Source organism: Sarcophilus harrisii, chromosome 5 (genome assembly GCF_902635505.1).
Source record: "Sarcophilus harrisii chromosome 5, mSarHar1.11, whole genome shotgun sequence".
Lineage (NCBI taxonomy): Eukaryota > Metazoa > Chordata > Mammalia > Dasyuromorphia > Dasyuridae > Sarcophilus > Sarcophilus harrisii.
Genome location: NC_045430.1, coordinates 163,419,005 through 163,436,528, shown reverse-complemented (window position 1 = coordinate 163,436,528; position 17,524 = coordinate 163,419,005). Strand labels below are relative to the sequence as shown.

Genomic DNA, 17,524 nt, shown 5'->3' with positions numbered 1-17,524 from the left:
TTAGTTTCTGATGTTTAAATTGAGATTATAAGCCTCATTTTTATCTATCTACATATATTTTAAATAAAGACCAAGAAATAAATACTTGATGATTTCTTATGCATTGTTTGTATTAGTGTTAGTAAAGAAACACTGAATACTAGTAATACTTCTAGTTATTAATAATACTCTTTTGCATTCATAGTTTAAACCAAAATGTAATTATGTAGTATAAGTTTTACTTCAGCACAAAAATATCTCTGAAGTCACTTCTCCCAGGTTGCATAAAAGTTTATTAGTCTAGCTTTCATTTTTTTGAAGGCTGACAAGCACATTAACAATAGAAACGTGATTCTCTCGGAATATTTACCTTTCTACTTAAAGTTTTGTTAATTTTTGTTTTATGTTGTCTTTCTAAAATTTATTTGAGAATTTTTTAAACACCTACTTACAAAGTGATAGTATTCTATTCTGTAGTTCAGCATCAGTTGGCTAATGTGCAAAAAATACTTGGTAAATAATTAATTTTATTTTAACTTTTATTTTACTTCCTTCATTCCCTCCTCCTCAACATTTGAATCTCAGAAGGGCATTCAATCTGGTATGTGGAATAAACATTCATTATTAAGTATTTGAAAGATATTCATTAAAACCAATATCTGTATTGCCAGACAGTATTTTTGTTAGTTGTTAAAACTTTTGACAAAAAGTTTGACAAATATGTTTCAAACATCTTTTTATAGAGATTATATAAGTTATTTTAAAAGATTTTTTATTTCATCTTTGTGTATAGTCCTTCCACAGACAGAATATAGTCTCTTTCTACCTTTTAACAGATACACTTGGGTTGTCCTTCATTCAGTTCTAGTGCCCAGTTTGGAGATGAAGTTCTCCATTCTTACCTAGACTTAACTTTGGACAATTCAACAGAAGGTCATTCGTGGTAACCTTTCAAGTTGGCAGATTGGCAAAGTTTGTACTCTCTTATCAAATTGAATGAAGTAAAAACATCACCACTCAAAATTGAGGATAAACTCCTTGAGGAAAGAAAGTGTGATTTTTTTTTCATGCAGCTTGGCATAATGTTGAATGTACAAAATTAAATGTTTGGTTCTAATTTAATTGGAATAACTTTTGAAAACTCAAAGTACCATCATGGCTTACATGTATATGGTCCTCTATATATATGGCTTACATGTGTATGGTCATATGAACATACACACACACACACACACACACACATATATATATATATATATTGTCTGATTTGATGCTTTCAACAACTCTGTCACTACTCTCATTTTACAGATAAAGAAATAGTAATATGCCCAGGGTACCACAGCTAGTAAGTGACAGAAATTGGATCCAGAGCACCTAAACCAAGTATTCATTCTATACCATCACATGGCTTCTTCTGGAGATAGAAACTGCATATTAAACTTATCAGAAGTCAGAAGGCAAGAATAATAAGCAAGTATTTGGACAAAGATTACAATTGGGGTGGGGGGAGAGACTAGCAGTACTATGTTGGCAGTAAGGTGGTACAATAGCTAAAGGCCTATTTACTCCAACCACTCTTAATTTCATGAGAATTTCTTAAGCTTTCCATTTTGCATCACTGCTTCAAACATGTAGAAACTTCAATTTAAAACAATGAAGTGTAAGAATAGATATTGATTGAAATGGTATCCTTGATTTATTTTAAAGATTCAGAAACAACTTAAATTTTATTGTAGTCTAATAGATTATTTCCCTTCTTGACTTATCAAACTAAATTTTAAAAAATAACTTCTTCATGGGTTTTTGCAGTTTATGCTTGGTACTTGTTTAAAGATTGAGTAAAATTTTTATTTAAAGATATTGTGATTTTATTTCTCTTAGTAGATTCATCCTGCTTAATTATATTGACACTGATTAGTGTTCTGATGATAGGTTAAAGAGTTATGATGGTTCAATTATTTTTCTATTAGAGATCAATCAGTACAAGTGTTCACTCATGAGAGCTCCCTAGGAATGAAGTCCAAACTTCTTATACAGTCTAATTGAAGAAAATGGAGTTAGCAAGAGAATAGTAACACAGTAAATTTTTAGCAAAATATTTTAAAAAGCTAATTCCATTCCAAATGCTTATTTTTTTATATGGACTAATGGATAAAGATGTATAAGATGTGAACATGTGTCATAAAATGGATTTTCAAGAGTAATTGCTCAAATCTCATGTTAAAGTAATTTATATGATACAGTCAATAGAAAAGTAATGCTTTACATGAGTTCCAGATGTCTGTTATTTTAATCTTACAGGCAAGTAAGAAAAACAATATAATCTTTTTCTGCTGTTTGATAAAGGCACTGATTTTTTTTTTACCATGTAATGTTGATTTCAATTTGTTAAATCACTGTAGATAAATCATTATTCAAGTATGTTTTATAACATATCATTGTGTATACTTTTCTACTTTTCATATATCAAACCTTTTTTGTTTGATATTTATATTAATTTTTGCAAGGAAAAATAATTACATCCATCACAGTATTTTCAACTGCAGAGTTTGTCCAAAGCTTCACCACACCCTTCCCTATGAAACATTCTCACAAAATATTTTGTTTCTTTTCTGTTTACATCCTAAAACTGGTAACCCACAGATTGCTTTTGTAATAGAGAAAGTGTGAACTTTCTCAAATTAGGGTACAAAGTACTTAATATTATCTGTAAACTCCTTGTGCATATGTGAGCATAATGTGAGCAATTATTCATTATCAATTTGTCCAAATCTCACAATATCAGATTCTTAGTGTATTTTCATTATCTCATAATGCACATTTGGATCACTTTTTCTTAAGCAAAAAGCAACAGAGAATACAAAAGAATTGAGCTACTAAGTGGAAAATAGAAAAATGTTAAAAGGGGAGAAGAGTTTTAAGGGGGAGGAAAATAAGTGGGAAAATGTCTGGTTGAGTATAGTAGGGGAAAAGGTAAATAGAATTCCCTATTTTGACAATGTGTTTGAATTTCTTCTAGTTTTCCTTCCCAAAGAATAATGACTATTAGAAATTTTATGTTCTTGTGATCTCTTTTGGATTGAAAATATTAATATAACTAACCTGATTTTACAGGTGGGCAAGGAACTATACTTAAATGATATTCAGATGATTCAAAAGTAGTTTTTCAAATAAGTAACAAATGTGTCATGTAATACAGCATAAAATTTTTATTGGCATTTGAGATAAATGCATTACTCACCAGCGGATGTGCCAAAAAAAAATCTCCACCCTCTTTCCACCCCCACAGTGCTACAAATTATTATTTATTGAGCAGTGACAGAGTATCTTGGAGTACAAAACACAGAAGTCATCATGGCTATCTCTAAGTTTAATGAATTTTACTCACAGTATTAAGACCAATAATGGTTAGCATTATGGAATGAATGAGTGATTATAAAAGCATTTATTAAACATTTACTGTGTGCCAAGTATTGTGCTCAGACTGGGGATATAAATTGCAGTGAGGGAAGATCTGGTGCTCAAGAAGCTCACACTCTAATGAAGGTAGGATGAAGGAAAAGAGAGACAAAAGAGTTGAGCTACAGAGCTGATAGCAAGGCCCAGGTTTACTCTAGAAGCTACAAGCAGATAAATGTCAGTGCCCAAAGATCTTAATGGTGTAGTGACAGAGTAGACAATAAAGCTAGTAGTACTTCATCTTACTGGAAAAGTTATAGTTGGTAACTCGGAGATCATTTTATTAGTGTGAACAGTCATGATACTCTGTCACCCAAGGTAGCGTGGCCTGGGAAACAGCAAAAGGAACACCACTCTACCTTTCATGTCATATCTTGGGACTGATAGGATTTTATTATATCCATATCCTGTTATATCCTGTGCTGAAATAAAATGGTTTGAGACCAAACTTTCATTGAAATCCTGTGGATCAACAATCCATCATTTATGAAACATCTATTCCATAAGTCTCAGGTGCAAAACAAAAGACAAAAATGAGAGTCCTTGCCTTTAGATGAGTGAAGTGGATACAACATGTACCTAAGTAAATTAATAAAGCTAACTTCAAGAAGGAGAGTATACTAATAAAATGAAATCAGGAAAGACTTGAAGGTGAGCCTTGAAAAAGGCAAAAGACTGAAAAGTAAAAAGAGATTTTTTAGCAGACTACAGTTAGACCATGATAAATACTAATTTCTCTACTTAAAGATATATTTGGGTTTTCTTTTTTAGATAGGAAATTGGATAAAGGAATACAAATAATAAAACTTGAAATGTACAGCCAAGCAATGACAACGGTCTGAAGGAGTGTAGCAATTCTGATTATAGTGAAGGGTACAAATAGCAACTATGAGATGGTAAAATAGATGCAAGTTTGCATTCATGGAATATAAGGGAAGAGGGAGGGTGAAGAGTCAAGGAATAGTCTGAGGTTGGGGTCCAGATAATTAGAGGGGTGATGATGCCCTCAACAAGAAACAGGCAAGTTTAACAGAATTATAGATTGGGAGAAGGAAAGAGATAATGTAATGAATTCCTTTTGGTGAGGAACCTTAGAGATTATTTAATCCATCCCTATCATTTTACAGAAGAGTAAACAGACTCAGAAATTTTAAAACTTCCCCAAGATCAAGGTTTAAGATTACCTATGGAGTGTCCAGGTGCAGCAGGGCAGCAGACAGTTATTTGGACTGGAGTTCCTGATATTTAGACTGAAATTTAGCTATGTAAATCATTTACTTACATGATCACTCTATGTACAGAAGCTGATGGCATCACCAGAAGGCAGCAAGGAGAGTCCAGGTCAGAATTTTAGGAGATGATCCATATTTAACAAGTAAGAACAAGATAAGCTTAAAAAAAAAAAAAAAAAAAAAAAAAAAAGCTTGGCTCATCAAAAGCAGTTAAGTAACTCAGCCTTACTTTGATAAATCCACAGTCATGTTGATGAGGATGCTCCCTCCGTTAGTATGTATTATACTATACTAATATATATCCATGCCTTTCTGGTTCATTCTGCAAGAAGTCTGTGCAATACTTAAACACATTGCCATTAATCCTACATAAAGCAATTTACCCAACGCCCATTAGCTTTCTAATTCTTTTTAAATGCATTGTAGTTTTTAAATGCCAGTGTAGTTGATGAAGGATGTCTATATGTCATCCTTTAACCTTTCTTAAGAAAAGATAATCATTTTTGAACATTAATAGAAATCTTATTCCCAAACTTTTTGAATTTGTACTTTTTTATTAATATAATAGACTAAATTTGATTCAGATCTTGATAATTTAGTTTTAGCATGGAAATGAAATGAGACACTTGTAGGATCAAAGGACAGTTAAGGGAATTTTCTTAGCCAGAGATGGGGGTAAAGATATTCAATGTGAATATAATCTTAAGGCTTTTCACCATTTTGATACACTATAAATTCTCTAGTTTATCAGCTTAAAGTTTGACAGTTCTGGAATGTAATAATACATTTTAGGATTTGCCAAACAAATGCTCTCCACCATGTTTACCTTGAGTCTGTGATGATTAAATTTAAAGCATCAATCAGTTAAACATTAAGCATTTACTATGTGCCAGGCAGTATGGTGTTCCTTCCCTAACTAAATTCCAATTAAAACAACTGAATTGCTGCATAATTTCTAGCTATATCTTATTTATATGCTTTTAAAGTCAATTGATGGCATATGTGAAGGACTTTTTAATATGCTTTTGTTCTTTTAGATGTAGAATTTTAGAATTTCAGATTAGTTCATTGTAAGCAATTTTGTAAATGAGAAAGAACACTGATTGTAGGTTCTAGTAGATAGGAGTTCAAATCCCAGATACTAAGCACCAGTAGACAATTCCATGATCTCTTTTTGAGTTTCCTAGGAATATCATCTTTACAAAGAAAGGGTTGTATGACTAGATGAGCTGATATTTAAAGGCCCTTCTTTCTATGAATCTTTTGAACTTCTGAGTTTCAGTGGATCATTGGAGTCAAGATTTGAAGTTATACATGTCTAGAAGTTTTGTGTAAAAATTAAGCCACATCTTCAAGAGTTTTCAGGTTGTGATTTGGCCATACTTTAAAATGGTATCAAAGGTGGGATTTGAACCCAACCGATCTTCCAGAGTCCAGATCCAGCACTCTCTCAATTAAGTAAACTCCATCCTAGGACTTGTTTTATATAATTGTAAGGCATTAATGTTTCTTCCTGAAACATTTTCAGTTAAATTTCATAAATTGGATTTTATGTGACATTATCTAATCAATAATTCTTTTTTCAAAACTGTATACCTCACAGAAAGCAAATTAAAGATTCCATAATGTCTGAAGGATCATCCAACAAGGAGTCTCTTTGTTAAATTTAACAGGCTTTAAAATATACAAATTCTATATAATAAAGGTAACACCACCAGTAAACTGAAAGGCAGTTTACTGAGAGAAGTTTTGTCCATTCCTTATTTCTAAGGTGAAGGATTAGAAGTATCTTTTAAAATCTATTCCACCAATAAAGCAGTGAATCTTATGGAAGTATGTGGGCTTACTATGTTGAAGAAGAATGGGACCCAGAAGGGAAGATAGAGATTTTGAGGATAAGTTTTGACAGATTGATATTTTTGACTATAGTTGGTCCCGTCCATGGTATTTGTACAATTTGTCCATCAAACCCTTAAGCATATGAACAGTTTTAGAGAGTAAGAATGGGATTTACTCTTAACTCACACTAGCTAATATAGAAAGTATTTTAAAGCTAATTAAGAATTAGAGATAGCGAGTTTGGGAATTGGGTAAGTCAGTAACCACAGCCCAAGATGACAGAAAATTGGAAAGGGCAAATATGACTGGTTGAAGGAGCTCTACATGTTTAAAGGTGGGAGATGATTCTGATAGTAAATTAGTAGGTCTCCTTTTGTCCTGTGAGAGTAAATAAACAATGGCTTTAAGAAAGTTGAAGATTCATCTAGCTCTGATATTATGCTGGAGCTGAAAATAAGTAAATGTAAATCTTGAGTAAAGAATTGTTTTCTACATACAGTAAATAAGATGTTGCAGTAGCCACTAAGATTTGATGCTGTGGTGTACTGAAATATGCAGAAATGAAATGTTAAGTTTTGATAGAGATATAAAGCTGAAACCCCTTCTGAAATATCTTTTCAAATATCTAGTGATCTACTAGGAGCCAAACCAAAGTAGGCAATAACACTTTAGGGATGAGGACATATGACATGCCATCCCTATTAATATGTCAAGACTGTGGGTTGTGTCGGGGATCTTCAGATTTTGCTGCAAATCCAGAGTGGAAAACGGTTTGCTTCCCCACAGCAGGCTCACAGTAAGAGCTTGCAGTGTGTTGGCAAAGTGCATTCACGCCACCATTAGTTTCATGTAGTGTTAGTGCTACTCCTTCTGTAGCAAAAGAAATGAAAAAATTGCTGGTGTGGCATTCCATTATGGCTAAAGGGCTCCAGTCTGGTTAAAAAATTGGTGTGGAAGTCTCACATTCAGTCTAACATTTGTTTTTTAAAAGTATTGGAAAAGGTAAATATCCACGAATGGTGGACATAAGGTAGGGAGGGCCTAGCCAGGAGGACTCATGGATTTAAATGGATTGTTGGTTGAGGATTAGAGAATGCTAAAGTTTTGAGGAGGAAATCCTAAGAATTTGATCTGGAAGGCACAAGTGAATCTGATCTAGCCTCCTAGACATATCAGGAAGGGGCTTTTGAGTGAACCTTTCCCCCACATCTGGAGCTTGCCTTTCTCTCTATTTCAATCTTCTACTTTTCACCAAGCTAGATTTTAGCCCTCCCTGACACGTGGCAACCTCTCAGGCTCCTAGGATGCAATCCGTAGTGAATTTAATCAGTTAAAGAATTCCTTTTCCAGGAGGTCTGTTTCAGGTTTAGGTCATTTTGTGGAGCCGCAAAGTAACTGAAGGAGGGCAAATCCCATGGTCATTCAGTAATCTCAGGCGGAGGGGAAGGGCTTTGAAACAGATTGTTAAACGCCCCATCATTTTTGATTTCCCATGGCTGTGAGCATAAATGCACGCCGGAGGGAGGTTCGTCTTTTATTAAAGAAGTGGCTTTGCTCTTCCCACTACAGAGAATCGAATATTAAGGTCATGATTGCCATGTGGGACATGTCCATCGCCCCAAACTGCCCGCGTTTCCCTTCCAGGTTACTGGGGAGCAAAGCTCTAGGAGGGGTAGGAGGTGGCTGACACTTCCCCCCCACACCCACCCCCGCCCTGTCCTAGCGGCTTTTGGACCGTTCAGCCCTCTATTCCCTTGGAACTCTGAGGGATGCTACTGCACCCCCAATTTACATCGGGGATGAAGCCCCAAGAACATCTGCAATTCCGACAGCAGAAGCGGGGTGGGAGTGACCGTGAAGGACTTGTGCTGGTGCATAAGCTGCCTAGGACGGCGGTGGCGGTGGCGGCAGCTCCCCAGCCCCCAGCCCGCCTTTCTCAGGCTGGCGGCTCGCTTCCTCTGGAGTGAGCCCGGCTGCATTTCCTCCGCCCTCTCCAGCCGGCACATACCGACCAGCACTTCCCTTGGGTCTCGCCCGAGCGATACGGAGCGGCCCTGGCGCGGAGCCCTGCTCTTCCCAGAGTCGTGGGTGGCGCGGTCCTCGTTTTCCTCCCCTCCCTTTCCGGACCCAAATGTGGATGTATCTGGGTCAGCCTGGGAGGGGCCGGAACCTGACCGGGGCTGGGCGGGGGGTGACGGGAGGCGGGAAGGGCTGAGCGGCGTTGACAGCATCTTCCAGGTTTTTGGCATCTTCGTGTTTCACGCCCCCACCCCCGAGGGTCCCGGCTCAACCCTCATCATATCATTCTCACCCTCTTCTGCTCTGGCTAAGAAAGGCCTCTCGGGCAAAAATGACGCTCCAGTGCATCCTGGCCGAACCCCACGGAGAAGACTCCAAGTGTCTGTGGGGCGGAGAGTGAGCTTTTCCTATTGTCTTTCTATCTTGAAGTCCCCACGCCTCGGGAACGATACGAGATAAAACGGCAGTCCTAAACTCCCTCCCCCCTTCCTTGAGCACTCCTTGGGTGGCCGGGGGAGGGCCTCGGCGCCCCCACCCCTTTCCAAACACACACCCGCCCCAGGAAAAGCTCAGTGAATCTTCGGAGAGAGATTGTTGAAACACCCAACTCTTTCCCGGACGTGGCGAGTAGTTCACCTTCCTTTCCTGAGGATGACTAATGACACTTATTGGGGATGGGTCAGTTGAGATTGGTGGTGTACCCCCCTGCACACGTCCAAACCCATCAGTTTCACAGAGACACAAACCGAGTATGGGGGCTGAATTCTTTCCTCTTGGCAGACTGTCAGAGACAGGGAGGAGGATCCCTGCCTTTCCTACTATACACACACTCTCCCTCTGTTGGAGCAGTGGAGGACCTAGCGTTTGGGAGAGACCCGCTCCCTTTACCTTCCGAGGCTGTTTCTCCTGGTTTGTCAGTGACCTGCACAGAGGAACGATAGGTGGGAAGAATGCAATTGGCCAAGAATTATTGACTGGCGAAAGTTGGGAGGAAGTCAATAAGGTTAAGCGAAAGGGATATGCTCATTGCTCAGAAACCTTTGGATCGTTTATTAAAGACGATGCTGAAGGTTGAGTCCACATTGTCTTTTTCCTATCCTTAAGCCATTTAAGATATATTGGTGCCATAATCGTTCTTATTTTTTTCTTTCTTTCATCAGTTAAGCACCTATTGTAAGCTAAGCATTTAGGCTAGGTGTACAGGTCCTCATAATCATTCATTCCCGTCTCACTCATTCTAGGGACATAAATTAAGCACCTATGTACCAAATTTTTAGTCTAGGATCGGAAAATGCGGACAAAAATAAAATAGACCCTACTTCTCAGCTTTAAGGAGATGAGTGCGGAGAGAGAGAGAAATTCACTGAATTACCGTCTCTATGGTTCCGTCGGTCTATCCGCCTGCTAGAGTTCCTATCTGTTTTGCCTGTCTGTCTGACGGCCTGTCCGTCCATCTACCTGTCTGCTTGCCTATTTGCCTATTTTCAGCCCCTCTGCGACCAGTGTCGGTGTGGACACCCACCCCCCACCCCCACCCTTCCCCTCTCCCTTCGCGGCGGAGTAAAACACGCCCCAGGAGATTTCGCCTTGCCCGAGGGTGAGGGTGCCTTCCCCTCCCCAGCCGGTGCATTCTACCCAAACCCCGGAGGCTAGAGTTATCAGGGCTGTTCTGTGAGAGCAGGCTGCAAGGTGACTGCCAGCTTCCTCGGGTTTTCCGAGCCTAGTCAGAGGTGTTTCTCCCCCCCCCCCCCCCCCTTTCTCTCTCCCCCCACCCCCCTGAACGTCTCTTGACATCATTTCATCCATCAGAGCTTTAAAAAAAAAAAGCCACCCAGCAAAAACCCTCCTCATCTCCACAGCCGTGCCTGCGCTCAGGCTGCGGAGAAGACAAGAATGGGAACTGGGGCACGCGAGGGAAGCCGACTTGCCCTCCTCGTGCGGGCCTTTCTTCCCGCAGCCTGGGAATTCGCTTCGGGGTGAGGCGCCCACCCGGGGGCCGGAGGTCATCCCTGACCTTGAGCTCGCTCACTCCCTCTCCGTGAGAAACTTATCAGTGAGTCTCGCCACTCGCAGACGCGAGAAGGGGGCGGGGGGGAAGCAGGCTGCCGGGACGGGACGGGACGGGACGGGACGGGCTGCAGACGCTCTCCTCGCGGCGGCTGCTGAGTGTTTCTTGTCCCCGTTATTTCTGTTCCATGGGATGGACCCCGCACGCACGTTGTGTCTGACCTGATGCGGACTGAAGGGTGTTTAATATGAACTCCTCCTCTTTCTTTGGAATCTGGCTTTCTGTTCCTCTGATCTTATCCTGGGTAACCCCACAAGTCAGCTCTTCATGGTGGTAAGTTCCGCGCTTGGCAAGGACTTCCTTTATTCGATGTGATTTTTGAAAGAGGGGACTGGGCACAGTCCTGAGCCAGGGAGACCCTTTTTTCTTGGGGCTTTCTCCCGGTCTGAGACTGACCGATGGCGAATCCCAGACCCCCCCCCCCCGCTCACTCCGCACACCCCCTCCCAGCTGCAGTTCAGCTTTCAAAGCCCCTTCTTTTCCCAAGACACGTCCCCATCCTGCGCCCCTTCGCTCTTCCCCGACAGATCATTCCGGCTTTGACAACCTGGAAAAAGCCAAATTCTTGCTCGAAAGAGTGATCGGATGTTGGTTTATTTGGATCCAGGATAAAGGCAGCAAAATGAGTCAAATTCACATCCTGTGGGGAGAAAGACTAACCGAATCTCTGGCACATACGTGTGTGTCTGTGTGCGCCTCTCTGTGTGAGTACAGCCATGGTTATTCACCTCCAAAAAACCCTGCCGATAGAGGCAAGGCTTCATTTTTTTTTTTTTAGCCCGAGGAGCAAACCATGAGAGCTTCTGAATTATTCCTAAAACCCTTGCCTCGATTTTCCGATGCGCTTTTGTTGCCTCAAGATAGAGAGAGGTGACTAGCCTCGTTCCATCTTTCAACCAATGATCTTTAAAAAAAAATTTTTTTTTTTTTAATCAAGGCAATCTTTTGCCAAACCATGATACAAAGAACTTTGGTTCTGAGTTTTGAAAAGTCAACCTTCCACCCATTTGAAAAAATAAAATGATGTTTAATTGCATCAGGTCTTAGAATCCCTAGACACATGTTTGGGGGAGGGGGGAACTTTTCCCTCTCCCAATCCTCTACCACTTAAAGACACTAAAATTGTGAACTCCTGTATATCCCTGCAAACTAATAACTTTAAAAACAGAAATGGGAAGGTTCAGAAAGATCTGTTATCTTGTGCTATTTATAAAGGATCTGACAAACCTAGCTTTTCTCAAACCCAATAAAGGAATAGAGCAGGGAGATGACTGGAGATCTTCAAACCAACAAGCCCAAGCTGTTGATAGGAAGAGGAGTTCAATTCCGGCTTAAAACCACTTAGAATGGGAAAAGCGTTTAGCCTTGACATTGCTGACATAGGATCAAAGATTGATTTATCAGACTAACCATTTTTCAATAAAATGACTATTTCTGTTTCCATAGGTGTATAAACATTATTTATTGCAACAGCTTTTTGTCACGTTGTCTCTTAGCTGTCACTTAAATATATATTTTTGGAAGTCACAGCTTCAACAATTTTATGATCATATAAAATAATGAAAATACAAGAAAAAGACATTTTTCCTGTTTGATCGCTTCAAAAGACACCTATGGCAGCTTGGGTTATATGAAAGGTACCTTTCTAAACAGTTCACTACTAATAGAGAACATCTGGGTGCAGATGATGATGTAATTTAATTTTTGTTAAAGTTGCTTTTCAAGCTCCCTTACTAGAGCTATAATACTGGATTTAAATAAGTCTTCCAAGTATTTCATGTCCTTAAAAACAATAGAACATGCCCCCCATCATCTTTTAAAGAAAACAAACAAAGCTATAAGATAGACATTTAAAACTGAGTCTTCAAGCAATAATAGAAGAATATGTTTATAATTGTAATGATGTTACATCTATTAATAGAGATGGATTTTTTAAAGGCAACCCATGCAATAACTTTCTAAAATCTTTTATTAATCTTAGACAGGAGAGAGTTGTTCTCAAAGATAGATATTTTTCCCCAAAGCAGAGAGTGAGCATGGTTTTTTCTTCAAAAGCCTTATTGAAATACTCTTAAAGCCTTCTCCCAAGAATACATTACATGCATATCTCCTTTATCCTTTCTTCCCTGCACCATCCAAAACACCTTCCTTTATAGTCAGTGTCCAAGTCACTTATTGGTGGGCTTCCAATAGAAAAGGCAGTAGTCACAGAATCACAGATTCAAAGGACCTCAATGATCAATTAGTTCAACCCTTCTTTTTACAGAGAAGGAAATTGAGGCCTACAATTATCCAAGGTAACTCAAATTGTAAATGAAAGAGTTCACCTTTGAACCTAAATTCTCTGACTCCAAATTCATGTGGAGCTCCAGTCTTCTGGATTTGTTTTGCCAAATTACTTCATTATCCCTCAGGTTATCCAGTAAATAATGAAAAGTCACCTTGGGACTTTATATGAAGCACTTTCCTCAATACCTCTTTGAGGTAGGTCTAAAACAAGTCATATTATTACCAAATGAGATAATAATTGTAAAGCATTTACCACAGTGCCTGGTATATGGTAAGCACTGTATAAATACAAGCTGTAACTATCATTCCCATTTTATAGACCAATAGACCGAGAGTTTCTAAAGTAACTTGATAAGTAAATAGAAACAGAGTTTCAACTCGGATCCCTTGACTTCAAGAACAGAGCCAAATTAGTGTAAGAAGGGATACTAGAGTCCAACTTCTTTGATTTACAGAGTGAAACTGAGGCTTCTTCATAATGTATATACAAGGTCACACTATCAGCTAATGAAAACTTCAATGAAGACCCCAGTTTCCTGACTCCTATCCAATGACCATTTTACTATGCTGACATTTGATCCTATTTCATAAGAAAGGTACATGAGAAGCGTGTGTTTGAAAAGTGCTTTGAGCTCTTCTGACACAAACTAATAAAATTTTATTTTAAAATAATTTTCTAAAACGACTTAGCAGAACCTTCCCTTCTTGATTTCTGCAAGTATCCTTAAGTAAATCTTTCTCCCCTTTCCTTTGACTTCTTGCCTTGGTAACTAGCCACACTTCCTTGCAGTCAGAGCTGAGATGTCAAACTCAATTAGGAACAGCAACCACTAGTTGGTACCTAAGAATTCCATCAGCCTGTGTTGACCTTAAAAAGTACAGATTAACATAGCTCACATCCTATTGTATTTTTTATCAATTTTGTTAAATATTTCCCAATTATATTTTAATCTGCTTCCTTTGTCACCTCTACTGCCAAGTTCTCCGTTGGGAGACACCACTCATGCCCACTTGTCCCCTAGATGCTCTCTTTCCTGTGTTTGCTGCCTGCAGGTACATGAGAGCTGTGGGCTCCTCAAGGGTCATGTGTGACAACGTGCCAGGCCTGGTCAGCCGCCAACGCCAGCTGTGTCACCGGCACCCAGAAGTGATGCGCTCCATTGGCCTGGGTGTGGCAGAGTGGACTGCAGAGTGTCAGCACCAGTTCCGACAGCACCGCTGGAACTGCCATACCCTGGACAGAGACCACAATCTCTTTGGCAAGGTCCTGCTCCGAAGTAAGTGCCTTCCACTACCAGAGGACCCCAACTTTATCATGTTCTTCCTTGCGTTTGAATGGTGCTTTGTAAACTTTTCAAAGCACATCAACAAATTTGATTTCACTTTCTCTGAACAGCAACCCATTGAACAGATGAGGAAACAGATTTTAGCTGGCTGGCTCAACCTAATATGTCACACCTAACTAGTGATGGCATCTAGGTCCTGATATCCACATTTTCCTTCATCCTCAAGGTGGATAATACTGTAGCATCCCATTTGAATTTCTTGCCACTTCTTTCTATGATTATTATATCCCATAAGGATTCAAATCCACTGGTATATAGAGACATCTATGTTTGAAGCTCATGCTGTTATTATGTTTGTTGTTGAGTCAGCCATGTCTATGGCTCCATTTGGGGTTTTCATTTACCAATGAAGAAGCTGAGGCAACTTGCCCAAGGTCACACACCTAGTAAATGTCTAAAGCCAGATTTGAACTCATGAAGAAAGTCTTCCTGATTTCAGGCTCTGAGCTTTATCCATTGCACTAGTTAGTTATCCAATGCAAAGCCTTCCCTTTTAATTAGCCTTCCTTATAATAACATCTCCAGTCATCAAAGTACTTTCCTCTTTACAATCCTGAGAGGCCCCTGACTCAAGTATTATTTTCCTCATTATAGAATCAAAAGCTGACTGAGAGAATAAATAACTTGCTGATAAAAGTATAGTGACCAAACTGAGACTTGAAATAAGGCCTGATTCCAAGTTCAATGCTGTAGGATTTGGACTGGATTGGGTTTTCAACTATACCGAGCCCCCTTTCCAATAACAAATGTCCTTAAAATGCTTAATAATTACTTGGATTGGATATTCTTAGTCTCTGTCATCCTGTACAAGGAAAGATTGTGTTCTCATTCCCATTTTACCAGCAAGGAAACTAAAACATGAATCTATAAAGTAAGCACTCATTAAGTGCCTACTATGTATATGCTACTGTGTTGGCACAGGGACACAGAGAATGTGATTCAACATTTGGAAGCTAACACAAAATTCATCAGACCTAAAATGAAAATTTCTGAGTTCAAATATCGTCTCCACTGTTTACTCACTGGAACAGCACAGCAGCACAGCTAGGTGACACAATGGGTAGAGCCAGAAAGGTTCATCTTCTTGAGTTTAGATCTGACCTCAGACACTTCCTAGCTCTACGACCATAGACAAGTCACTTATCCCTGCATGCCTCAGTTTCCTCATCTGTAAAATGAGCTGGAGAAGGAAATGACCAACCACTCCAGTATCTTTGCCAAGAAAACGTTAAATGGAGTCTTGAAGAGTCAGACACACTAAAACAACTCCACCACCAAATTTACTGGCCACTCATCTTTATAATATCTTTTATGAGTGCATTTTCTTATCTGTAAAATGAGAGCATTGTATTAGATCCTTAAAGCCCCTTCCAATTTAAGTCTGTTGTTTTTTAATCCCCCACTCAATACCTTTGATTTTTCCATCTACTACTATTCTCTGAGCTTTTCTCTAAATTAAGTCATAGACTTGTAAATGGGACCTTTCTTAAGGATTATCTAAAGATATAATAGGGGTCAGGAGGTTGTTTTGGAGAAGCTAAGAAGAAGGGCCAGTTTGCTACTGCTAGAAGTAAAGGGAAAGTGATCATCACAACTTGTTATCAAGTTAAGAGCCTCTTTTCCAGCTCAAATGAAGAGTTTAGGTTTCTCCACAAAATGCTGCCATTTGGAAATTTGACCAAAAGCAAAGGATTGATTGCATGTGTGAATATCAGAAACAGAAAATGTTGCACTTGTTTGTGCCCTGCCCACCTCATGAACACAACCCCCTCCCCTCCCATGCCTAGAAAAATCATCCAGGCTGTACACTCTGTAATACTTAGCAGAGGGTGTTTCTATCATGTATTCACACACCCCTAGGGTTTTATGAGGCCAAATGCATAGCTGAATGTCTCTAAAATCCCCCAAGAGAGTGATATGCTCAGTGCATCCCTAGAGCTAATTTACTATGATATTGCAAGAACTATATCCTTCTACATTCCTTTTGGAGTTTCGATATGATGTAGCAAATTTTTAAAAGGTTAACAGTAATTTCAGCTGAATGGTATTTCAAGGCTTCACCTAGATTAGCTCACCAATGAATCAATAAAAGTTCTGATCCCTGTCCAAAAAAAAAAAGTTTATAGGTGATGATGACAATATGAGAAATTATGAGCTATATTGTAGGAATGCCTTCAAATGGTAATTAAATTCAAGGTCTAGTGGACTTTTTCTTATCCAAAGTGTTTACATTCTCCATTACAATGTGCCAATTCATAGTGTTTATAAAATTATTCCAATCAAAAACTGCATCTGTTAATGGTTTTAGAAATCTCCATAGTGTGGAAACTTTCAGATCATAAATAGAACTAATTTGTTGATTTCCAATGATAATATATTTATATTAGCTAGGGGATTCATTTATGAAGTACTTGGAATTAATTTTGTCAAAAGCTTCATTTCATTGAATGCTGTAGAGTCAATGGGGGCTTGCTTATAAGAGAGAAAGACAAGTTGATAGATCAATCCAGTCTAAAACAATATAATTTTTGTTTTTTACTCTCATAGCTTCAGATTTTTCAGATGAAGCTGAATTCATTGAATAAAAGCAAAAAAAAAAAAAAAAAGAATATTCACATGAGATTATGTTTCTTCCTTCTCTTCACAGAAGGCCAGATTCCATCCTTATATACTCACTCTTATTCCCATTCAAGTCAATGAGGATTTCGTGTTGAATATGGGAGGGCAGAATTTGGCCTGAAGTGGCTTATTCTGGAAATAATCAGGAAATTCCATTGAAGCCGTCCAAAAATTTTAACAATTAATTATTTGATGAGAAGTCCTCATCTCAGAACTGTGAAGTGCTCTGAGAGTTGTATTTACAGTAATCATGGCCAACATTTATAAGATGTTTTAACATTTGCAAAGTGATTTACAAATATTATCTCATTTGATTCTCAAAAGAACCCTAGGAGATAGATGACATTATTATCCCCATTTGACAGATGAGGAAACTGAGTTAAACGAAAGTTAAAATACTTTCCCAGTCTTGCACTTAGTGTCTGTGGTCAAATTTAAACTCAAGACTTCCTTACTCCCTGTCTGTTGTTCCACTGAGGCACTTAACTATCCCCAGATAGATAGATGGGTGGTAAAGGCAGAGGGTGGAATTGTTTATATAAGAAGGACACAGAAAATGCAGAAAGATTCCATCTTTATAGGGGAGCTAGAAAGTTCCCTTTTGCTTCAAAGAATCAGACTTTAGAAAGGATTTTGTGGGGAGGATTTTTAGGGGTTTTTTACTAAATCACTCA

General features: G+C 38.8%; 1 protein-coding gene across 3 annotated transcripts in view; it reads left to right on the top strand.

Moving 5' to 3' along the window:
• The first annotated feature begins 10,350 nt into the window (after positions 1–10,350).
• The window catches only part of WNT2 (Wnt family member 2), a 75,261-nt gene continuing 68,087 nt past the window's right edge, over positions 10,351–17,524 (top strand). Inside the window, exons 1-2 of one of the 3 annotated variants that reach the window (XM_031938864.1) lie at positions 10,351–10,869; positions 13,939–14,162. In XM_031938864.1, coding sequence (XP_031794724.1) covers positions 10,784–10,869; positions 13,939–14,162 — 310 coding nt within the window. In that variant the 5' untranslated portion in view covers positions 10,351–10,783. Of the gene's footprint in view, positions 10,870–11,052; positions 11,301–13,938; positions 14,163–17,524 lie in introns of those variants that run through there. The other 2 variants (XM_031938865.1, XM_012550987.3) reach the window with 2 other exon arrangements.